General features: G+C 42.8%; 2 protein-coding genes across 2 annotated transcripts; one reads left to right on the plus strand and one right to left on the minus strand.

Moving 5' to 3' along the window:
• The first annotated feature begins 5,426 nt into the window (after positions 1–5,426).
• Positions 5,427–12,173, plus strand: SMAD5 (SMAD family member 5). Its single transcript, XM_027904838.1, has 6 exons — positions 5,427–5,843; positions 6,997–7,248; positions 7,994–8,113; positions 8,678–8,899; positions 10,808–11,064; positions 11,932–12,173. Exons 1-6 carry the CDS (start codon positions 5,441–5,443, stop codon positions 12,073–12,075), a joined length of 1,398 nt encoding a protein of 465 aa, XP_027760639.1. The 5' UTR covers positions 5,427–5,440; the 3' UTR covers positions 12,076–12,173.
• A 10,923-nt stretch (positions 12,174–23,096) lies between these two features.
• SMIM32 (small integral membrane protein 32) lies at positions 23,097–24,220 on the minus strand. The gene has a single exon (XM_027904839.1). The coding sequence runs from the start codon at positions 23,503–23,505 to the stop codon at positions 23,185–23,187; it is 321 nt and encodes a 106-aa protein (XP_027760640.1). The 5' UTR covers positions 23,506–24,220; the 3' UTR covers positions 23,097–23,184.
• Positions 24,221–24,847: the final 627 nt, after the last annotated feature.

Below are 24,847 nucleotides of genomic sequence, written 5' to 3' on the forward strand. Positions count from 1 at the left end.
AAGTTTGGAAGATACCAGACAGCTCTTTTCTGTTCTTGTTTACATGTATTATTAGTTAGACCATATTGCCTTACAAGGCATGCTTGAAGCAAAGAAATCTAGTGCTGGTATAAAAGCACTCATCATAGATCCTGGCCAACTCAATGTACATTTAGAAATGCAAGCCTAGTTCTGATGAAAATACCACAAGTTCCTTTTTGATACAGTTTATAAAATCTCCTTTCATCTTTTACTTAAGAGGAGGAGGGAAAAAAAGAAAAAAAAAAAAAAGCTGTATCATTATGATGTTCCTCATGGCTGAGATGTTGCAACTGTAGAAAAATCTTTCCAGTAGATTGAGGCCCTGCAAGTTTTTAACCAAGTTCTTTAACCAAGGTGTAATCTTAGGGTTTATTTTATCCTTGATGCGTTTGGAGAAGCTGGGGAGTTGACTTTTCTTCTGGATTTGTCCTCAAGAAAAGGCTCATTGCAGGGGCCTGTGTGCTGGGCTGCAGCGTAAGAAAATTATAATAAATGATAATAAACCCCAAGCACAATCCTGCACAGTTCCTGTCAGGAAATCTATAAGGAAAGAAAGATTTTTAATAAAACCAGGTGAAAGTATTGATAAGTGTATAAAGCATAATGTGCTGTAATACACAACAGTTGAGTTTCTGAGCTCTCTGGATGAATATGTAGTATGTTAAGACGTGTGTGGAGTCAAAATGCTCGAGCATTTCGGAGCTTGATGGGGCAATAAAGTTAAGCACAAGAGCTGAGTGCAGAGCAGCTTTAGCTGCAGATCTGCAGCAGCTCTAATGAACTCCCAGTTGTGTCGCTGCTTATGAGTGGTGCTTTGTTTACAGTATGACATTGAGTCTCAAAGCAGCTTCTAATCAGCAGCAGCGAAGTTCCTCCTTTCAGTCGGGTATGATGCTACAGGAGGCTTCCTGAATTTGCAAACAAGTCAATTAAGCAGGAGAAGAACAGAGCTTGTAGTTGTGCAGCACCAGCTCAGTCCTGGCGGTGGGAAGGGATGAGGACCATGCAGTTGTCATCTGTTTTATCCTGGTGGATAAACTGTGGGAGCATTGTTCACTGCCAGGCAGTTTGGCATGATGGTTTGCTTGGTTAGTGGTACTTCAGACTTAGGATTTTGCAGGTGGGAAATGAGTTTGGAATCAAGGGCAGAACGTGGTACACAGAAAGTGCCTCTCATTAAAATAGTTACCCTGTATGTAATGTTACATTGTTTATTCTGCAGTAACTCTTGCTCTTTTAGCCAAAAGGAGATTCCTTCATACGGAATCAAATGAATTTACTAAACTTGACAATTTAATGAGTAAGCTAAGAAAATTTCACAGGAACCACCAAAAGGCAGTGGAGTTACTTAGCATTTGTGATGGCAGGTGAGAGGTGCTGTATTTGTCCTGTCTTCGCAAATCAAATGCAACTTTGTAAGCTCTGCTTTGGCCAACTGTTTATATCTGGCTGGCTGGGGTATTAAGAAGGGGTTCAAACAATGGCCCTGTTCACACAACTGGTTTCCTTCCATTTGCTGTAGTCGTTAACAAGACCTTTCAATGTATAAATAATGCATGCCCCAAAGTCTCATTTTGATACAGTGATTACTTCCTTTTATACTTGCCCATTAAAAGCCCCCTCATGCTACTCCCTGCAATTCATTACACTCCCTCTTTAAAGAGTGTTTGTGACTATTTTTTTTTTTTAAACTAATAGCATGTTTTTCAGTTGATGTTCTCCCGTAGCTCAGCTGAAAACTTACTTAATAAAAGAAGGTAATGCATAATGGGCCCTCTGCTTCTTAAGGAAACTTAAGAAAGCTTTTTTTCCCCCCCCCCCGTGAAAGTTGTTCCCAGCTGCGTGTAGAGGTGCAGCAATAGGAGCAATTTGTGCGACACTGAATGAAAATGTGACCCTTTAAAGCATTTGTTTCTCTACTCAAGCCTTACAGTGGTGCACTGTTGTGCTGCAATCACAGCTCATAACAGGGGCTTTTAAAGCCTCAGAAGAAATTGATTGTAAATATAGATATTCTGGGGAGGCTGTTCCTGGCAGATGGCAGGATTGCTTAGAAACCTTGGGAAGATGAGATGCTGAAATCACAGCAAACACAAGCAAATGTTCTAAATGTGGTTTGTGCCTCTCATTCAGAAATTTAAAAACCCTACATGAATTGCAGTTTCTACATCAAAATGTTGGGCTCCTGCATAAATACCTGAACCTGCTGCTTTGTGGCCTTAAATAGCTCATGATTCACGGAGCTTTTTAATCCTACCTTGTTTTCTTAAGAAAAAGCAGAAACTGTGAAGCTTCAGGATTTTTGCCTTCCAAAGTGAACTTCTGAAAGGTGTGTAATGAGATCAATTCAGTGTCATTTGCACTTCTCAAAGCATTTCGTTGCAAAGGTTTTCTTTTTGCCCTTGCTTTTCGTGACCAGGTAAAAACACTGTTCAGTAGAAGTCTTGAAAGCTCCTGGAGGGGCAGAATTGAGTTACAGTAAATGTTATAATATTTTAACTTCAGCAGTCTGGTTCTTCAGTGCTTACAGCACAAGGGTGTTTGTAGAAACTTCTTTTTTGAAGAAGCTGAAGCAGTTTTGATCGAATCTGTTATGATGCTTCTGGAACACTTTGTGCTTTTCTTGATAGCCCCTCAAACAAATGTAAAGCTTTTAGAGTTAATTATGTTACTGACTCCAAGCAGATTATTTGTAAAATCATAGTTTACAGGACAGAGTCATTTATCAAAATTCCCTTGACACTTGCCCTACAAATACTAGTTACTGCAAAACATCATTTTGGTAGAACTGTTCCAACTTCCTTCTCTTTGAGTTACTTGTTTATTCCACGAGCATACTTGTGGGTAAATGATGTTGAAATTATATGCAGCCACTAAAATTGCTTTCCTAGTTGATGCACTGTGTTCAGAATACTACAAAATAAAATACCCAATTATACATGATCGTGGAACATAGGACTTGTAGGTCTGGAAACTTGATTGCTTGATGTCGATGTAATGGGATAGATCAGGGTGGCAGCACCAAGAGGAGTTCCATGAAATCTCCTTTGAGCTCAGCTTCACTGTAGGAATTTCTGGTGCATCTTCTGCCTTGATGATGCTTTAGGTTCTTTGAAAGCAGAGCTGAGAAACAAAAATAGAACTTTTGAATTGTCTTCTTTCTGCTGGGAGACTTCAGGTGGGTTCATTTCCTTTTTTAGGGCTGTGAGCAATTGCTGTTATCTTGAGATACTGAAGGTACAGGGCTTGAAAGTGAGTTGCAGCTATAAACAGCTTTTACTTTTTAGAACAGTAAACTTTTATCCTCAGTAAAAGAACAAATTTAGTCTGAGTGCTTGGCCAAGTTGCTCTCTCTTTATGTATTTCCTGTTGCTTTGAAGGGTGCAAAGGTTCTTCTGTGTAATAGTTCTGGGGAACTAAATTAAAGTGCAGACATGTCTGTATTTCTGAAGAAATAAGGTGATACATAATTGATTGAGGCTTTTTTCTTTTTTTCAATACCTTTTAGGGACTTACTGAAGCAGTGGGAGACTTTTGTTCTAATTTTTTTTTTTTTTCAGTTTATATGACAGCTTAGGAAGAAAGGTCTTCAAACAGTTGTTCTGTTTGTTTTGGTTTTCCCACTTTTTCTCCGTGTTACTGAAACAAAGCTGAATAATCAAAGAGGTACCAATGGGATTAAGCTACTGTGTGAAATAAATGGATTTTTTTTCCTGTCAAAAGACACCAAGTGTCCTTGGGTTTGTTCCCTGCTGTCCTCACCTTCTAATTCCCAGAAAAAACAAACCTGTGGTGCATAAATGCCTTGCCTAGGGATGTTTGCTGTATTTTTGTTTTATGCTGCTTAGTACATGTTTCTGTTATATAAAAGTATCTGTGCAGGTGTCTGAGTGAGCTTGTAAATGTGCCCAGACACTCGGAAAAGCCTTATCAGATGACTTTTAGTGAATCAAAGATGGGAGGAAGAAAGATCTTCTTGATTAAAGGTGGCAGCCTAAGAGAACCAGCACAGAGGTGCTTCAATCCTGCTTCCCACCACCACCTTTGTGTCTCCTGTGCACATTTGGTGTCTGGGGCTGTGGTAGGTGCTCTAATTCCCCGTGGTTTATCAAAAGCTGAGAGACAATGTTGTTTGGCAGTCTCTGTAGCAGGAGAGGAAGCATCTTTTGTTATTGACATCCTTTCTCTTAGCCCTGCTCTTGCTTTTTGCCAGCTGCTCATTGTCTGTACTTGCTTATTTAGTATTCACCAGGGGTTTTACAAGTTCTTATCAGTTCGTTGCCACAGCACATCATTTCCTCTTGTCATCGGTAAATTGGTGGGGGGAGGATTTGCTCTGGAGCTGGGGAGTGGTAAAACACCATTCATGAGCTGCACTGGGCTCTTCTGCTCCTCTCCTTTCCGAGAGTTTGTAGTAAAGGTCACATTTCTAGTCCTTACTCTGTCATGCCTTTTCCCTCCTCCCCCCCTCTTTTTCTGGGGAAAAGAAAACAGTTTTTTTTTTCTTTTGCCAAAGGCTAAAAATATCCAACCCTTCAAATATTCTTCTTAAAAGATATAAGGAAGTGCAGCATAAAAATAGCTCCAACTAAAAAAAAAAAAAAAAAAAGGGTTGACCACCTTTCTGAGTGGGTTGGTTGGAGCTTTTTACTGGGTTTTTCTTTTACTTGTGTTTGGTTTATTCTCTATCTACAGCTTCTTCGTAGTTTTTTTAAATGTTGTTCAAAACCATGAGGTAACTAATTAGGGTTAAAGCAGGAAAAAAAAGGATTTTCTCCTTTTGGGAGATTTTCTCCATTTGAGAAAATGGATTTTCTCCATTTGAGAATGCACTGCTGGCCTTGGAACTGCTGGTTCCACCCTCCCTCTTTCCCGTTCCTGCATAGCAAGTTCAGTCCTTTAGTGAGGCAGCATGGCAGGGATATACTGGTAGTTTTACAGCATATTCCTCCAGCCTGCCTTCTAGAGGAAAGTCATGGATTTAAGGAACATTAACATGAGCTGTACTGTCCCTCTCACCCTTGTTGGTCCCTTTTCCCACTAATCATTAATGTAAGAATTGGAGACTCTGATCTTTTTTGGGAGTGAGGTCCTAGTACTTCTGGGTTTTTGTTTTGAAACAAAATCAGGTTCAGTGTTGAAACAGAGAGTCTTTTACTATCTGCCTTTTTGTTTTCCTTGTTTTCTAATTCCTTGTTAACTTATCTTTTCAACAGAACTAAATTGGAGGAATTGATCCCCATTTTTGATGTGAGGACTTCATCGCCGAGGTCTCTATGCTCATTTGGCAGCCTCCAAGAAATAACACAGCTCAGCAGGGGCAATAACTGCCTTGGGTATACCCTGACAATTATTTGGGAAAAACAAAGGAAACCCCAGCAGACAAACCCCACCAAACCTTTTGAAGACTTTGTGTCCAATGACGTCAATGGCCAGTTTGTTCTCCTTTACTAGCCCAGCTGTAAAGCGTCTGTTGGGCTGGAAACAAGGAGATGAAGAGGAAAAATGGGCAGAAAAAGCTGTTGATGCTTTGGTTAAAAAGCTGAAAAAGAAAAAGGGTGCTATGGAAGAGCTGGAGAAAGCCCTGAGCAGCCCAGGCCAGCCCAGCAAGTGCGTGACCATCCCGCGCTCCCTGGACGGGCGGCTCCAGGTGTCCCACAGGAAGGGCCTTCCCCACGTCATTTACTGCCGAGTCTGGCGCTGGCCCGACCTCCAGAGCCACCACGAGCTGAAGCCCTTGGATATTTGTGAGTTTCCTTTTGGATCTAAACAGAAGGAAGTCTGCATCAATCCATACCACTACAAGAGGGTGGAGAGCCCAGGTATTTGGAAAATTACTGACTTACAGCTGCACAAAATCTTCTCTAACAGCTTACTGTCCCCTCCCTCTTCCAGTCCTGTGGAACTGATTAAAACTGGGGCATGAGGGAGTTTGGAAGTTCCAAGGGTACATTACTGGTGTGGTTTTGGGGAGGTGTGTTGTCCATTCTTTGTGATTAATCACATTTTCCCCTTAGATCTCTTCAGCCTGCTACCCTTAAAGTTAGTAGCAAAGTCCTCATCAGTAGCAAAATAGAAAGCAGTGATAAAAAGACTTCATTTTCTTTGACAAACTTGTTTAAAAATCTCAGTCCTTGCAAGGAGGTTGGTGAAGTTCTTTTACTATTTAATTAGTGAGTGACATGACTTGAGGAGATTAAAAAAAAAAAGAAATAAAATTCTTGGATGGTAGCGCTCCCCACTTGAATTCCAATGAGCAGAGATGAATAGAGCCAAGAGTGGTGATCAGAGCAAGGTTTGTACCAAATTTGTGTCAGGTAACAAGCCTGCTGTTCAGGAGTTCTGCCGTGGGAGAAGGGGAGGAGGGTTGGGAAACGTGAAGGATGTTGCTGTGGACAGCGGAGTGAAAAGTTGCTTCTGTTGTTCCACGGAGTGGTTTTAACTCCACTGCAAACTGCAGTGCTCAAACTGCAGCACTGGAATTCCAGACTGCAGCAGCCCTGGGTTTAAAAGTTAAAACTCCAGCTTAGTAATACTTTTATGTTGCAGTATAAATTTTGTCTTCAGTGAAAGGGACGATATGTAACTGTGTAGTTTGACTGGGGTAATAAAGGCTGTATTTCCATTTTCACTGGTTTGCTCATGCACACAGACAGTGAGTTTTGCACTTCTGCATCAGTACTTCACTAGGTACCACATGGTTTGTTTTGTTGGTTTCTTGTTCTTGAAAAGAAAGGTCATCTTCCACTTGCGTGAGATAGATGTGTGTTTTTGTGATTTTTGCAAGAGTAAAGTTCGAGTCTTCCATGAAGCATAATGTAAAAACTAAAGGCATGTCAGGTTAACCCCCTGCTCCTCTTTCCACCCCACTAGTGTTGAATTACCACAGTGAGCAGAACAGCACATTATTTGTATCTCCTTCTAGCTCATTTTTTCCTCTGAATTTACCTGGTTTTTTCTCTGTGTCTGTTCCAGTTCTACCTCCAGTGTTAGTGCCTCGCCACAGTGAATTCAACCCCCAGCACAGCCTCCTCGTTCAGTTCAGGAACCTCAGCCACAACGAGCCCCACATGCCCCACAACGCCACGTTCCCTGACTCCTTCCAGCAGCCCAACAACACTCCATTCTCCATCTCCCCAAACAGCCCCTACCCCCCTTCCCCAGCCAGCAGCACTTACCCCAGCTCCCCAGCCAGCTCGGGACCATCCAGTCCCTTTCAGCTCCCAGGTAAGTCCAGCCTGTCAGTTTAATAAATATAATTAAAATATCACGCGCTCTTGTGACTTATTACCTCAGAATTTGTGATACTTGCAAGAAATTGCTTTTTCAGTTTGTATTTCAGGGGTCTTTCTTCCCACTTTTGCCACTGGTCAGAGTTAATTATTACAGTTTTATTTTTCCAAATGTTTTTTGTTGTGGATATAACAGTGGTGAATTATTTTGCACAGCTTCAGTGTAGAACAACTGATACATACTTTACAAGAATGTCTAGCAATGAAATGAAAGCAGATGTAAGAGGCAGAGCAAGAAATTTCTTGATGTGTTTGAATCCAGTGGTGTTTAACTGGAAAAAAGTCACAAATCGTTCTTAGGAACAGATTGGACTAAATTAGTTCACTTTAAGTGATTTAGGTGAGAAAAGGGAAAAACAAAAGGGGCAAAGGAAAGAAGTCTTACTGATTGTCTGGCTGTTGGTGTGGTTTATAATAAGAAGTTAATCAATTAATGATTTTGTTTTCCAAAAGCTCAGTGGCCTCATCTTTGTTCTTTCTAATTACTCAGTTCCCCCAAAAGAGTGTCCCAGTCAGGGGTTATCTCTTGGCTGGCTGTTTTCAGAGCACTTTGAAAACGGATCCAAATTTTTTAACATCTCTTGTTCAAGACAAGTTTTTTTTTTTGTATGTTTACAACAGTAGAATGAACAAATATTCTAAATTGTTGAAGTTTATTCTTATTTTTTTCATCCCTGTAGCTGATACTCCACCTCCTGCCTATATGCCCCCTGATGATCAAATGGGGCAGGATAATTCCCAGTCTATGGACACAAGCAATACAATGATCCCTCAAATCATGCCAAATATATCTACCAGAGGTAAGTTGTGGGGTCTGGTGTAAAATTGCATACTTTGGCACCAAACTGAATGAATAACTTCAAATGGGCCAGTAAATCTTGCTGGTAGGTCCTCCAAGGCAAAGTGGGGCTGTAGCAGAGAAAACTGAGAAACAAAACTTGCCCGGCTTATTTTCATCTCTTGTTTTCAAAGCCTCAGGTGCAACAGTGGGCCTTTCAACAAGTTGAATTCTTTCATTTCTTTTCTGCTACCTTTGACTGTTTATGGAATTACATATGAACTAAGGCTCTGAAAATTTGAGTCCCAAAATACCCATTATAGCAGATTTTTAAAAGTGGCAGGAGAATCGTGTCTCACCTGCTATCACAGTGCTTTTGTACGTGTGTAGGGGGGTTTTTATTTATTGTCAGGCTTAAAATTGGGAAATGATTGTAAAATCAGCAGACTAGCTAAAATACATGAAGATAAAAATCACGAAGATGTTAATCAGGGTACTCCTTGCCCATCCTAAGTGCCAGCTGAGCTCTCACTTGCCTGGTGGTGTTTTGGGAGGCAAACTCCTCTTTCTGTTTGCTGCTTTTCAGATGTCCAGCCCGTTGCCTACGAAGAACCCAAACACTGGTGTTCCATCGTGTATTATGAGTTAAATAATCGTGTTGGGGAGGCCTTTCATGCATCTTCCACAAGTGTCTTGGTAGATGGGTTTACAGATCCCTCCAACAACAAAAACAGGTTCTGCTTAGGTCTGCTCTCCAACGTAAACCGCAACTCGACCATCGAGAACACTCGGCGGCACATCGGGAAAGGTAAAGCTTGGCTTGAGAACCCCAGGCCTTGAGTTTGTTGCACCCTCTCTCCACTGCAGCAGGGGTTGCTCTCAGATGAGAGTTCCAGAGGGAATCTGAGATCTGATACATTATCTGCCTCTGCAGAATCAGAAGACAACTTCTTTAGGCATGGTTTAATTCTAATTAGTCAGGAATTGCAGACGTTTTTCTTTGGCACTGATTTAAAAGACTCAGTTTTACCCCTTCCTTACCAAACAGGATTATCCTTTGCCCCAACAAACAAGCCCCTGTGACAATCTGTGTGTAGAGCTGTTGTGTTTCAGCACCAAGACACACTGCAGGACTCCTGATAGCCTACATTCTATCTCCTTCTTAAAACAAATTCTTCATCCCACCGTGTAGTATATCAAAGATCGTTTTATTTTGTTGTTGCAAGGTATTACCTGCTGTCTGTGTTCAAGTATCTTGGTGAGTTGGCAGCAGGACTTTGAAGTGCTAATGCAAAACTGCAAGGGCTCATTTGTCTGAGTGAATCCATGGGGTGTGTTTGTGTGTGGGAGGGATTCCTGGAGACAGCAGGTTTTGCAAGATCTTCTAGTTTTCCTGTGCTGTTTGGCTGATAGCACACAGAGATGCACAGTTTTCATCTGGGATGGAATGTGCTTGGATTATCTTAAATTGCAGTGCTGCTTTTCTGAATATCTTCTCTTTTGTGACCAAGTCAGTCCTGAGGAGAGAACCCTGTTTCTCTTGCACGGATTTAGAGGCCTCTTTACCATCTGAGATCATTTGGTAAAGTTGGTCTTGAGTTCTGCTTGATGAAAATTCATCCTGTCCCTTAACAGGCTTTTTAAATTAGAAACTTCTATAAATATGGCAGAATTTTGCAGATAATTTGGAGACCACGAGTTCTATTGATATGGGTTGGAAACTTGGCTCTGCAATGCAGTTATCCAAGAAAATGTGTAAATAAAACCCTGTTATAAAGGAGAACAGCTGATTCCTGGGGTGTGGGTGGTTTATCAGGTTCTTTTGTTTGGGCTCACCCCTTTCAGTGGTGTTGGCAGAGAAATCCTGTGCATCTTCCCAAGGTCAGGAGTGTAACCAGGATCCATCAGCACGATCTTTAAAATGTCTACATCTCTAACAGAAATTATGGAACTTAAACTTTGCTTTGTGGTAGTTGTTCTGACAACAGTTAAGACTGTTTGGGGATAAAATACTACTTATTTATGGCTTTTGTTTGAAAGAGAACTCTATCCCACCCAGCAGTCGTGGGGGGGGAAAGGAAGGCAAAAATCTGTGTTTGGACCCTGAAAGGATCAGCAGCTTTTATATACTGATTTTTAGTTAGTAATAGTGTTGTATAGGCTTCAAAACATGAAAGGAAACGTTAATGGGCATAGCTGAATCCAGAGGCTTTGTTGATTTTTAAGGTCTGGAAAGCCTGATGGTAATTAAGTTGGAAACTAATTGGACTTGCCTCTCCTTTGGCCTGATAAAAAGCTGTGAAAATCAGAGCATGGATGTACTTTCTCATTTATGTCTGACCCTTCTCCCAGGACACACTCATTTCTCTTGGAATTGCCATAGGCAGAAGCTACCAGTTTTATAAAACTAGAGTTTTAAAAGGCACATAAATTCTCTAGAAAAATAGCTTGAAATAACAGTTGAAAGAAGAAAAGGCAGTAGCTGTTTCCTTCTATTCTGTAACTGGTCAGAGAAGGACATCTAGTGGCTGGTGTATCAGGAGCTTACTGTATTTTGAAATGAGAAAGTATATTATAGTGTGAGCAAAGGAGCTTTTCTGAGAAGCTCAGGCAGAAAGTTTACTTCAAAAAAAAAAAAAAAGGATTTATTTACTACAACCACCTCAAAATCAGAGGCAACAAACTCATTTGCAACGTTTTTATCGTTGTTTTCAAGGAGTTCACCTCTACTATGTTGGTGGAGAAGTCTATGCTGAGTGTTTGAGTGACAGCAGCATATTTGTACAGAGCAGGAACTGCAACTACCACCATGGCTTTCATCCAACAACCGTGTGCAAGATTCCCAGTGGGTGCAGTCTGAAAATATTTAACAATCAGGAGTTTGCTCAGCTTTTAGCCCAGTCTGTCAACCATGGATTTGAAGCAGTATATGAGCTCACCAAAATGTGCACCATTCGAATGAGTTTTGTAAAGGTAAGTTATTTTGAGGGCATTTTAAGTTTATTGTGGGTTTGGGTGTTTAGTAGGAAATTCCATCAGCACTGTAGCAAAGCTATTCTGACCTGATGTGGGTCTTTTCAATGATCAGTACATTGCAAATGCTTAATTTGGGGAGAGGGAAATCAATGCAAGAAAGGAAAAGCACAGATTGTGCTGTATTGAATGTTGGCTGTGTATTTAATTACTTTAGTATCCAGGACAGGGATTTAATCATTGTGGTTGCTGTAATTTTATTAAAGAAGATTTGGGCTCATGCTTGAAATTTGAAGGAACAAAGTGAATAACAAGTCCATTAAAAGACAGGGAGTAGAAAGGAATAGAATTGATTGCAGAAAATATTCAACTCCTTCCAATTGATTAATATTATTTTAAAAAAATGATTATGGAGAAAAGGCTTGATTTGAGTTTATGAAGTCAAGCTGTGCTGTTGTCTCCCAGGAGTTTCCTCAGCATTGCTGAGTGAAGAGACTGTCCATCTCAGATTTAGTGTGGAGTCCAGGGGTTTTTCTGCACCTTGTCCAAAAACTGTCATATTGATTTTGTCAGTGATGATAAACACTGCCCAGTTTGAGAGTGTGGAGGATGAGGGAGCAGGAGGTGGAGGCAGGAGAGAGATGTGGCCGTGGCAGGAACCCTCCTGGAGTGAGCAGAGAGCTCCTGTGGTCACTGCAGGCTCCCTGGAGACCTTCCCTCCTGCTCCTCCCCAGCCTCAGCTTTCTTCCTTTAGATAAGAAGTGTTCCTAGATTGTGAATTATTGTGAATTACCTTCAGATAAGTATCTTAGATCATGATTCCCTGCTTCTTGTTAGTGTTGTTTTAACTTGTGTTCCCCCTCGCAGGGCTGGGGAGCCGAGTACCACCGGCAGGACGTCACGAGCACCCCATGCTGGATAGAAATTCACCTTCACGGGCCCCTCCAGTGGCTGGATAAAGTACTTACACAAATGGGCTCTCCTCTTAATCCCATCTCATCTGTCTCATAGTGCTGACATTCTATCTCCAGCCTTATTTTTAGCGAACTTATTCTAATTCTAGAGCGACTTCCAGTGGATACTGTGAGCTATATGGAGAATGGATCTTATGGTTTAATTGTTTTTGTTTTTTTTTTTTTAAATCCCTCTGTGACCAATTCCATTGTGTATAGCTAATCAGTTTTACATTTCAAATTGTTCTTGTGATGCTTAAGTGACAGTTGAGCCCTAAGGGAAAAAATAGTCTATTGAGAAATTCAGAACACTTTTCCCCTCCTTCCCCTAGAACTTAAACAGACATATGTCTTAACTGGAAAACCTTTTTGTCCTGTAGGGACAAAGAATTATGAAGACTGACTTCAGAAAATAAATACATATCATAGTTTGGGATTTTTTTTTTTTTTAATGTTTATGAAACTGTTTGAACATTGTGCAGCTCCAGCTTGCAAGCTGTATTTTTAGCATAGTGTTTTAAACATCTTAAGGTTGACATCTGTCTCATAAGCAAAATTAGACTTTATTATGGCTAATTTGCCTCAGATTGAACAATGTGATTTTTTTAAGTGTACACATGAATATACTTTTTACAAATATTGGAGTGGTGTAAAAACACTTGTATTTTCTATTGGAAAATGCTGTCATAAACACACTGTATATTAATGCAGAATAGCAGTTCTTAGCCTTTTCCCACTTTGGTTTTGTAATATCTCTCTTAACCACCATTTAAAATAGTAATTGATACAAGGTAAACATCTTGCACATTTCTGGAGTAGTAATTCTTGTTTTGCTTTGATTTACACTCATGCAGTTTGGATTTGGTTGCCAAGGCTATCTCTTTTTAGGTACCCTTCTCTTTTTTAACATAAACACTACTATTTGTAAATGGCAGTGCTTACTACTTTTTGGAAGGAATAAGTTTTTTTGTTTTCTTTTTGGTGTTCTAGCTCTTTATTTTACCTGTCTGGAATTGATCTGTGTAGGCCTTTTTAATCTCTCAGTAGACATTACACAGTATTAGTGATTACACTGTATTTAATTCACTTTCAGTATGAGGTTGAGTCTCTTTGAAGACTGTGAGTGGCTTAAAAAATGAATTACTGAATGCAGAAGCTTTTACTTCCAGGTAATTTAATACAGACCTGTTGGTAATGACCAAAAGGAAATCCCTCATTTGTAGCTTGCATTGAAGGGGTGGTCTCACTCCTGGCCCTCTTGGCAGGGGTTCAGTCACAAGACTTGTCACTGTAGTTGTGGGATTGAAGGATAGCATTAATATGGTGATGAAATTCCTCACGTGGAAGGAATCACAGAATGCTGAGGGGTTGGAATGGACCTCCAGGATCATCTAGTGCCAACCCCAGGGACACCTCCCTCTAGAACAGATCACTCGAGGCCTTACCCAACCTGGCTTTGAACACTGCAGGGGATGGGGCAGCCACAGCCTCCCTGGGCAACCTGTGCCAGTGCCTCACCACCCTCACAGGAAAAATTTCTTCCTGACAGTTTGTGCCCATAACTCCCTGTCCTGGCACTGCAGTTCCTGACAGCGAGTCCCTCTCCTGTTCCCTGAGGCCCCTTCAGACACTGGGAGGTGCTGTGAGGTCCCCTCACAACCTTCTCCCCTGCAGCTTTCTCAGCCACCACAGGGGAGGTGTTCCAGTCCCCTCATCAACACTGTGGCCTCCTCTGCACTTGCTCCAGCAGTTCCATGTCCTTAGGCTGGGAACACCAGAACTGTTGCCAGTGCTCCAGGTGGGGCCTCACAAGGGCAGAGCAGAGTGGGAGAATCCCCTCCCTTGGCCCAGGATCCAGGAGCCCGTTGGTTTCTGGGCTGTGAACAGTCACTGCTGCCTCATGGGGACTTTGGCATCAGCCATCACCCCGAAGTCCTTCTCCCAGGGCTACACCATATCCCTTCTCCACCCAACCTGTAGGTGTGTCTGGGATTGCCCACCTTGGTGAACTTCGGGAAGTTTGCACCAGCGAGCTTTGGTGGAGAATTTAAACACTGTACTAAACGCTAAAGGAAATCAGTTAAATAACTTATGCATATTTCCCCCCCTTTTTGTAATAAAAAAGGAGGCTGAAAGAAATACTCTAAGAGAATTAAAAGTGAATTATATACAAAATCTCTTTGCATGCAGAAAAAACCTCTTGTATTTTTTAACTTCTCGCCTTCCCTTTTTCTCTTTCCTGAATACCTCTTCAGCAAAGGGTTCAGTGTTGGGAGGAGAGGCTGAAAACTTTAATATGCAAATAATTATTGGAAGATGTGTTGCGGTTAATGACTGCAACCCTGAGACATTGATTGCTTACACAAGTTCTTGTGTCTTCTGTTGAATGACAAATCATGCGTCGTATGGTACCTGCGTAACAAATGATCTTCAAGGATTCGAATTGTTTACGTGTCCTTAAAATGTTTCTTATGAAATGCCTTAAAGGAATAAACTGTAACACTTCTGCAGAACCCTGATGTTCTCTTGTACAGGAATTTCTGTATTACTTGGTGTTTGGGGAGTTTTGTGGGGTTTTTTTTTTAGTGTTTTGGGGTTTTTTAAACGGTTTCTCAAGTGTGTTTAAAAACCAACAAGTGCATCTTCAGGAGAAGGGGAGGAACATTAATTGCTGTTTACCTTTGGGGTCTTCTCTTTCATTCTTTGGAGCTGCAACCCACAGACAGTTCTTTTGATTGAATAAGATGCCAAGTCAGTTGGCCACAGGATCCAGCTTCTGTTGTCCTCTCCTCGGGGCCTGACTTTTATCAAGTAGCTGAATATGTATATTTGACACTACAGAGTATTATTTTTCTTGACTAGCTTTTGTAATAAACGCCATGGCACGTTGAATTAAGGAAAGGTTGCAATTGTAGGTACAAGATTTTACTTTATCCAAGATGTTTTTCACCTGGCTTCATTTCTGTTCACTTGTGTGCTTCTCTGTGGCCAACTGAGTGACTCAAGAATGGGTGCTGAGGTGGGTGTTTGTGAGCCAGAGCTGGTGCTTGGTGCTGGTGTCGTGGTTAGATTGGCTGCCTGTGCACTGAACCATAATTTCTGCAATAATATCCAGTTAACCCACTTCTGATGCTGTCATTAAGTGCTGAAGTGCTCTGGCATTTTTTTTCCTGCTTGTGTCCATGTTCTGCAGCTGTAATATCTGCAATGCTGGGATATCCTTGTGACTTCTGGTTTGGCAAGGCAGGAGCAGGAGCAAACCCAGGAAGATTTGTTTGCCTTCTACTTCTCTCTTCCTTTTAAGCAGAACTTTTTGGGTGCTTTCTAGTGAGCAAATTGGTTCATGGTGTTCCTAATCCGGTTTTAGTTCATCTGTGCTGCTGATAGAAAATGAGATATCGGTGCACAGATGGATTGGATGGAGAGTTTTTTGACCCTCATGATGTGTCAAGTACAGGGAGAGCAGGGAGTGCTGCTCCTGGTGCAGCATCCCGTGTATAAATCCCTTCTTTATCCAGATGGAGAAATTAAATCAGCCAGCAGAGCGGTAGTGGAAGAAGGAGCCTTTCCAGTGTAGCCCAGCTTGGATTGTTACCCTTCAGTGAAAACTGATTTGGCTTTTTTAGCGTATTTTCTTCTTTTTGGGCATCTCCTTTGCACCAACCACAGCATTGACTGGCAGCTTTGGCAGCACCAGCAGAGCCTGACACCAATCCTTGCTGGGCTGGCTTCTGCAGCCCCTGGGATAACAGCCTGGATGTTGCTCCTTGGGCGCCTCAGAGCTGGCAGTCAATCAGTGCTTTTACCTGACACCCATTCACTGCGCTGGGCTGGGAGGGCTGACATGGACCAAAAGACCATTTTCTAGTGTGACTGATGAGAGACAAAATTACCAGAACAGCCCAGCAGGCAAAACAACGATGTAACTGCTGTTACAATTCGGTGGTTTTTTTTTTTCCCCCACAGTATTAAAATGTAAAAGTTGTCAATTGTTGGGTGTAAGATTTAACTTGGACCCTTGCACTGTAACTCTAGAGGACATTCACGTGTGTCAGGCTTCCTCCCTAGTCTGAAATAATTATTTTTTCAGGGTGTTGTTTTACTTGCTCAAATTGCTAATGATGGTTTCTAGAAAAACAAACAAACCAAAAACCAAAACATTTTCTGAATGTTTTGCTTCAAGAAGCAAACGTGACTATCTTTTTTTTTTTTCTGTCATTGTGAAGTTTCTGTTTAGGAAGGTTTCCCATTCTGAATTCAAATCAATAGACCAAACCATCAGATTTACAACAATGTGTTGCTTTTTTGTGCTGCTCCATAAACCTGCTTCTGTGTTCGTTGCAAGCATAACCTTTATGCTTTTGTTTACATTGTAGGAAACACAGTTCTAGCAATGAGGTTTGTTGTTTTGTTTTGTTTTGTTTTTTTTTTCATTTAACTCTAAACATCTTTTTATTTTGTTAATTTTAAAATGATTAGGTTTTTGCTATGTTATGTTTTTAAAGATATTTTTTGCATACTGCTGCTCATATTTCAATAAACGAAACAAAAAACCCACCAGAGTTTATTGGTTTTATTTATCTGTAACTCAGGATGTCTCAAGTGTTTCCCAAAGGTTAATTTATCACTTGGAACTCCTGCTGCTGATGCCTCTCCATGTACACAGAACTCCTTATACAAAGGAGTGATCTTGATATTTTAAACTGCTTCTCTGGAGCTTTTTGGTAATGCCAAAGCTGCTTGGGAAGCAGAGACTAAATTATTTCATCGCCTTCTTAAGAGTTGTTCTTGTAGAATGCAGCCAGCCCAAACTGTATCCATTTCTTAGTATTTCTACCAATTATTTTGGCTGTACAAACAAATGTTTATCTGTAAGACTTCAGCAACAACTTGATGAATATGTTGGGGGTGTTTGGGCATTTTTTTAACCATAATATTTTGTAACAACCCATCATGTCTGAATGTGCCAAGCTTTGAACTGCAGAGCAATGGCAGTGAAGGCTGTGCAAAGATCTCATGAAACTCAAGGACTTTTAACATTAAATTGTAAATTTACAAAGCAGTTTAGTGAGCTGTATATTGGCTTGTCTTTTAAGATTGAGGGGGAGAAAACTTTTCCCTTGTTTGCCAAGATAGTGCAGAAATAGAGGTTGAAAAGTAATTAGGGGTTTGCATTTATTAAATATCTTTTTTTTTTTTTTTTTTGGCAGCATGAGTACAAAACCACTGAATCCCAATTCCACAGTGAGAGATGATTTGTTTAGTATAAAACTGAAATGAAAGTGTTGATACAACTTCAGCTGGTCTGGGCTTCCTGCTTTGGGATTTAATTTGGCCACCTGCAGTAATACTCTTAAATTCTCTCATTTTCTCAGTAATGAGCTTTTTTTTTCCCTCTGAATATGAGGATCCAATCACTCAGGTAATAATTTATTTTCTTAATTTATCTTTTGCTGCTGTTTTGTATCAGTATCCCCAGTACTGTTTGGATGGATTTGCTTCCAAAGCAATGATTGCCATGTAAAAATCCCCAGAAGATTTCCTAGGACAATGTAACCTGAATAACAGACTAATTTGTGAGCAAGATTTCAAAATAAGTGTTGCAGTGGCTTGTTGGCTTTCCAGTGGACTTTCATCAGTAGTTTTCTCTGCAAGTAAAAAGCAAGCAAACAAAAACCCCTTGATTATTAAATGTTGTCACTGTTTTATAGAAATGAAGAGGTTTTTGCTAATCTTGCTGGGGAATGTAGAGGTTTAGTAGCAACTCTGTGAGTAGTGAAAATCACCTATGAAATTCTTCATTCATAGGGTTTTTTCAGAGGTAAAAAAAAAAAAGCTTTTGGGTAAAATAGCCCTTTTCCAACCCCTCTCCAACCTACATTGTTAAATGAGTCAGAGGCTACTTCTGCTCATAAAAAAACCCAAATATCCCCCTGGCATTTAAAGTAATTCAGCATTGGGTGTCCTGTGCCAAGAGTCATCTTCCTTTCTTGTCCTGGAGTGCTTCCTTCTCTCATTCCCCAGGAAATCCTATTCCTCTGGGAAAACAGCTTCACAGAGAATTGGAAAATTTGGGACATTCCTTTTGCTACTGATGCTCTGGTCAGGGGCCACTGGTGCTTGGGGGGTGAAGTCAGTGCACTGAATCAGCCTCTCTCCAAAGGCCTCTCCCAAACTGTGCCCTTGGTGTGGAAATCCTCACTCCTTTAACATGCCAAATGCAGCCTTTGGGCCTGTGGGATTGTAGGGCCTGCGTTTCAGACGCTGCCAGCATTAACAAGCCGTTGGACCACACTCAGGGATGGTGCTGGCTCTGCTTTCCCTTGGAACCTGAAATCTCGGGGCTTCCCGTTGTGCTGTGGGAACAGCAGGAGTCAGACCTGACTCTGTGCCAGCCATTCATCGTGGATAGGCTGAAACAGGCAGTCTGGCTCTTGCTTTGCCCTATATTTCTATATTTAGCAGCATTTTCCTCTAAAAACATCCTGAGAGGTCTCCAAAGTCCATCCACACTGTCACAAGATACTGAAGGAGAGGCCTCCAGCTGATGGAATTCCAGTGGTACATTTCCATGAAAAGAGGGAGCAAACCTCAATGGAAGGCAGCCAAACCCGTGCAATACCCACGTGGCAGGTGCTGCAGGGCTTTACAATTTCCAGGTGGTTTCAGCAGGTCCTTTTTGAACATCCCCTTGTTCTTACCTGCCTTGTAGGGCCACAGGTTCACGTATTTCTCTAAGCAACGTTCTTCACCTATGGTTGAGTCCAAATCCAAGGGAAGCTCTGGCTTGGGATTCTCTCAATCCTCCTGTTCTCTGACCCTGAAGGTAAGTCTGCAATTACTAAGGATGGCAAGAAGCCAAATCCCGAGAGTGTCCCAAGTGTGACGGTCACACCTGACCCAGGACAAGCAGTTGCTGGTGACCAGTCCCACAGTGAGCCCTTCTGGGGGGACATCTCTGTTAAAAATACTGAAAGTCTTCACTTTCACGTGAGAAATGAAGACACAAATCTATAGAAAATCATATAAACAGCATGTTAAATTCTCCTTTGTCTAGAATTTTTATCACTAGCTACAGTATTTTCCTTAAATGTATATGGCTGGGAAGGGTGGGTCATCTCCATTCTGTGTTCCTGCTCCTTGCAGGACTCCTCCTTTTTCCCATAAGACAGAGAAAAAAAAAACAAAAAACAAACAAAACCCCCAAACTTTTTAAATTAGCAGCTCTTTGTTCCTTATAAACACCTTTTCCCCCCATTCTCTTTTTGAGAAATAACCATGTTGTTTGCAGCGACAGAAGTTATTTCCAGGACTAAATAAGAAGTGCTGTGTAATTCAGTCACTCCTGCAAAGTCTCATTTTTCTGAAGGGTTTTAGGCAGAGAAACTGCTGTCAGCAAACTCTCGAGCCTCTCCAGACAGCTTCGAGCTGTGTGGGTGACTTCGACTTCAGACACAAAAGAGACAAAATGGGCTCTTTTCTGTCAAATGGAGACCAGCTTTGCTGAGATTTGAGGTGTCTGGTGAACAGTCAAACTGAAGGATTTTTTTTAGCAGGAATTCTCCTTAAGTTTCCTCTGAGAAATGAGAGGTAAATACAGTGTGTTAAACCTAGGAGTGCAAGCTTAGGAGTGAACAGGTTGTGTCCATGAAGATAATTCACCAGTGGTACTTTGTGCACTGCCTGGGCAGATGCTCAGCCCTGCAGGGAGGAATTTGTTGCTACCAGGAGGGCAAAAATGAGGGAAAGAGGAAGGAAAAAAACTTGTGAAGATGTGACAGCAATTTGCTCTCTGGGAGACTTTACGGATTAACGGATTTAAACCAAACAACCTCCGAAAGACAAATGTGCTGTCAACACAAAACAAGCCTCTCTTCCTTCCCTCTTCTCAGTGTGATATATCTGCCAGCATTTCCAAGGTTTCCAGTGTCAGGTAGATAAAGCTCCTGGCTCTCTAAAGGTGTAGGAGAACAGTCCCACAGGCAGAATGTTTGGGACACTGTGCCTTGTCCCAGCAGAACTGATTCCCTTGGCCAGCACATCCCCTGGGATCAGGTCTGGCCCACACTCTGCTGACGTGGAATATTTAGCTTTTAGGGTTTATTCTTTTGCCTTGCTGTGCACTTTGACTGACTTGTGAGTCCTCCAGGTGAGTCCTTTCCAGGTGTCCCTTGTGATGGCCATGTGGGGTGGGGTATAAAAACCCCCTCAGCTCCTCGTTTTGTTTGGGGGGAAGGGAAGTGCAGGAGGAAAAATACCCATAGAGAAGCCCACCTAGAGTAGGAAATGTGAGAAGATGGGTCCTGCTTGGTCCCCAAAATGTTAACAAAACCAGTGTTGGGAAGGGTGGCATCAGATACAAAAGGTCTTGGTGTTTCCAGGGGGAAGCGATGGGTTGTTTCTCTGGCCAGGAGGAGTGTTAGGACCTTATTTACTAGGCAGGTCCTGACTCAGCAGAGCGCTGTGTATGTTGAGTGTGCTGATCTCCTCAAAGTGTTGAAGGAGCTGCTCAGCTTCTGACAGCAAAGCTTGTCATCAAGAGTTCCTCTGAACTGGGGCCACCCTGCCTGGTGTCCCAGATTTCTGCTGCTTTACTCGTCCTTTGTGTTCCAGGGGATTCCTGACCTGTGGTGTGCCCTGAGGAGCAGCCCCAGGAGCAGGGAGGCAGCTGCGAGAGTGGGGAGGCTCTTCTGAAAGGCACTGGGAAGAAAGTGGGATTTGCTGCAGGACACAGGGAATGGTGTGGCTATGTCGGGGACAGAAGGGATGGAGGATCCATGTGGGACCCCGCAGGTGTTGTGCACATCATGGACCGGTCACAGCAGGTGAAGGAATGCCTCTGGAATGCTTCTGGAATGCCTCTGGAATGCCTCTGGGTTCCTCTCGTGGGCTGGAGGTTGGAGAGGGGATTTTTTTTTTTTTTTTTTTTTTGGTCAGCTTGAATTCTGAGCCTGTTGGAACAGAATTTGTCACCTGTTTTCTGTAGGGGTGTCTCACACACGGGTTAAAAGCTGGGGCTGCCCCATCCCTGGGAGTGCTCAAGGCCAGGTTGGAGCAACCTGGGGTAGTGGAAGGTGTTGGGGTGAGATGGTCTCCAAGGTCCCTCCCAACCCAAACCATTCTGGGATTCTGTCATTATAAACACGCTCAATGGAATTTCTCCTGCAATAGGAATAATTCTGGATATTGATGAGAGCAGCACAGGGCAGGCATAAAAGCTCTGCCAGAAAACCAATACTCCAATCAGCCTGTGGAGAAAAATAGGATTATCCCAGAGTTGTTATTCTTGAACATTTAAACAGAGAGTGCAACACAACATGTGCTCTGTCAGGCTCTGAGCCTTTTGCCAGCAGAAATTCTTAGCCCCATAACTCGTTATGGCTGAGAGCTGAAAACAAGCTCCTGTTACTTAGAAATGAATAAGAAATGCCTGATTTCATAAAACTTGATTTATTCAAAAAGGGCTGAGAGAAACACACTTGAATTTATTCTTGCTTTCTACATTAGAGTAACTCCCTGGAATTACACCAGTTAAATTTGGTTCAGAGGAAATATTGGCCACCTGTAAAGAGTAAAATACTTAAAACTTGTTGTTTAATAGTTTAGCTTGAGCAAAACAAACCATGGTAACCAAGACAATGACATGGAACTGTTATTGACTGTGCAATTTCTGTGTAAAAAAAAAAAAGCTTGCAGATAGACTCCTGTATATACACATTTTGTCTCTGTGCTTGAGTGCAAGTCTCTTGGGTGTGTAATTGCATTGTAAAATCTCCTCTTCTGCATGAAATAAGTTTTGTAGATATAAATATATATACACACAGCTCCTCTGTTGCACTCTGCAGGTTAAGAATGTATTTAGGGACACAGCATCTCACACCATTTGAACCCCATTGCACAGGCAGATGATCCAATACCCCAAACTGGAGGTAAAATAGGGTTTAGGACTCGTTGTTTCTGAACAGCTGCAATTCTGATGTATTTTGAGACACTGGGATTAAAAAAAGTTTAAAAAAAAAAAAAAAAGGAAAAAAAAGCCCTTTGCCCACTGTTTGTGGGAATTACAGATGGTGTTCTGGGGTTCATGCAGCTTGACCTGGAACTGTGCTGTAACTGCAGGTTTACGAGGAATCAGCCCCTATAAACCAGCGTGTCAGCTGCCAGGGTTAAGCAGAAGCTTTTAGAACAAAGTCAGATTTCTAATGATTTAAAATGGAGGTGTTGAGTCAAGCTGTTGCCACACTGATAAATCCTGCTTCTAATTTATATGAAGAGCAAGGAATGGGGCTGCTGTGCAGTAAAGCAAATATCCCTGCAAAGCTGTGTTTTATGGCTTTTTAAGTTACCCACTTTGTGTGCTGAACTCAGAGCACTCTGCTCTCCCCTTCCATTACTTCACATGATATTAATAATATTCATTTTCCCTCCCCACCTCCCCCCCCATCCTGATTATTCTGGTTTCATACCGTGGCAAAAGAATTTCCTTTGTAGCTTGTGAGAGTTGACAATTCCTTAGGTATTAAGTGTTTCACACGACTGGTGACTTAAAACTCGGTGGATGACGCATTCAAACATCAAAAACACCCTCAACAGAATGACAATCAGGAGTCTAAATAAACGTTTTTCATTTTTTTTCCCCCTGCCTGGCAGGCCTCCCACGGCATCACCGTGCAGCTCCAGCAGCAGTTGGGAGAAACGAGTCTGGAAAGTAAACTCATCTCCTCGGCGTGGAGCTGGGAGGTAAATACACTGTGTTTGCTCCGTTTGATGCTCTGGTTTCATAAACACGGGCAACAAGCTCCACCAGATGCCCAAATCAGAGACTGTTGTTAATACAATTGTCCTCGTATGGCCAGTGAATGGGTGGATGATGACATTTGCATACATACAGAGCTTAGTCTGGAATCACGGGGTGATCATTTACTTTTTTTTTTTTTGGACAAAACCGTATAAATTCGCTAAAGCCTTCTCTGCACAACAGAGCTTTTTTTTATTTACAGCTACTTGGATTTGCAGACAGCTTCTTTTTCAGCCATCTCCTCCCTCCCTTTCCACCCCCCCCCCCCCGCGTTACTCTAACGGGGGTCACATCCGTTCACTGGCACATGGCACTAACTCCTGGTGGCACCGGCATCCCGGTGCCTGCTCCCGCTGGAAACGGGGAGTGTCACACAGCCTGTGTCCTCCACGGGCTCCTCGCCTCCCGGAGCGATCTGTCGTAAGGAAGGGTGGCAAAGAAAGAGTTTTTCAGCTGGCAGTTTATGAAGAGCACGATGAATGTCACGGTCAGGAGCAGAAAGAAAAAGAGGATGATGTAAGTCACCAGGTCCGGCTTATTTATTTCCCCTTCCTTCAGCACCCTGGCTGTCGACATGTAAAGGGCGGAGGAGCTCACGGGTCTGGGGGTGCTGCCCAGGTAGGGAGTGTTGGTCTGGATGATCAGGTGAGCTTCAGTGGCGCTGGTTGAATTCAGCAATTCACTATACATGTTCTTGCTCGAATTTCCTCCACGGCAGAAGTCAGGCAGGAGGGCTCAGTCGAACGCGGTCAGTCTTTGGCATAGGAAAGGAATAGTGGTCCTGCTGGCAAAGGGCTGCAAACCAGCCACATATTGTCTAAAAGCAAATTAATTCACTGGCGCGCCTCGGTGGTTTCCTTTTTAAATCTTCTCGGCTCATATTTACGGCATTCATCCAGAAATATTAATCAGAAATCATACAGGTACCTCGTGTCCTGGCCCTGGTTCCCCCAGCACGCCTCCTTTGGGGAGATGCTCTGGCTCATCTGCCGGTCAGCCGGGACGTGCTGGGAGCTCCGGGAATCTGCCGGGAGCCCCTGGAATGTGCCGGGAACCCGCATGGGGTTGGGGAGAGCCTCTTCCAGCAGAGGAGCCCCGGCTCGGGCTGGCAGCGCTCAGTGCCCGTGCAGGGCGGGCACGGTGGGTTTCCAGCCGAATTTCGGGAGCGGGACGCGCATAAATCCAGGGTTAAGTGGCATCCGCGGGGAGAGGCAGCTGCTGCCTGGAGCTCCGGCTGGATTTGCCGTCGCGGTTCCCTGCCTCGGGAGGCTCCGTGCTGCTGAGATCCTGGCGCTGGGAAGCATCAGTTGACTTTCCTAATCCCAGAGAACGGCGCGCTGGTGGGAAGAGGCTGAGCCCTCCTCTTCAGCTTCGCAGGCGTTCCTCTCAACTGCTCTGAGAAAAATAAATTTAAAAATAATAATAATAATTGAGCAATGTCCCTTTGTTCAGAGAAAGAAACACCAAAAAAAAAAAAAAAAAAAAAAAAAAGGCTTCCTGGGAACGGGAGAGCGTCAGTTCTTGGGAAAGCTCCTCTCTGCCCTCGGCTCAGCCCAGCTCCGAGGTGGGACCGCGCAGGGCTCTGTCCAACATGACTTTCCCCCCTCCAGCAGCTCCAGCGCTGTGTCACTTCCCTCCGCGGGGGAAGGGGAGAAGTGCGTGGTGGTGCCGACCAGCTCCGCAGCCCGTGGTGCATCTGGCAGTGACACGATGCTAAAAAGGAAGAGATCTTCGGATAAATTCCCGTGAGTGCCTGAGGCTCTGGCTGGAGGTTTTGAGCTGGGGGAGGGTACCAGAGAATGGGACAAAAAGAAGAAAATTCCCTCAAAACCTCCCTTTCTTCCCCAGACCTTTATTGTTAAAATCTAGACTAATCAATATCTTTTTTTCCTCTCCCCCTTCTCCACGATCCCCAGCACCCTCTCCAGCCTGACAATTAGCATGTTAATTCTTTTTTTTTTCCCCAGCAAATTGCTTTATGCTGCTATTAGCTGCTGGCTGCTTGCCAGCTCCTCGCACATCTCCCATGCAT

Source organism: Empidonax traillii, unplaced genomic scaffold, assembly GCF_003031625.1.
Source record: "Empidonax traillii isolate 1590-97213 ecotype Southwest subspecies unplaced genomic scaffold, ASM303162v1 scaffold1098:size185937, whole genome shotgun sequence".
Lineage (NCBI taxonomy): Eukaryota > Metazoa > Chordata > Aves > Passeriformes > Tyrannidae > Empidonax > Empidonax traillii.

What these genes read in the sequence shown, in the direction of transcription:
- SMAD5 (XM_027904838.1), top strand. Translation starts at nt 5,441, where the DNA reads ATGACGTCAATGGCCAGTTTGTTCTCCTTTACTAGCCCAGCTGTAAAG. An exon ending in CAGTCCCTTTCAGCTCCCAG is followed by an intron (nt 7,249 to 7,993) that starts GTAAGTCCAGCC and finishes TCATCCCTGTAG; the next exon opens with CTGATACTCCACCTCCTGCC. An exon ending in TCGGCGGCACATCGGGAAAG is followed by an intron (nt 8,900 to 10,807) that starts GTAAAGCTTGGC and finishes GTTGTTTTCAAG; the next exon opens with GAGTTCACCTCTACTATGTT.
- SMIM32 (XM_027904839.1), bottom strand. Translation starts at nt 23,505, where the DNA reads ATGTATAGTGAATTGCTGAATTCAACCAGCGCCACTGAAGCTCACCTG.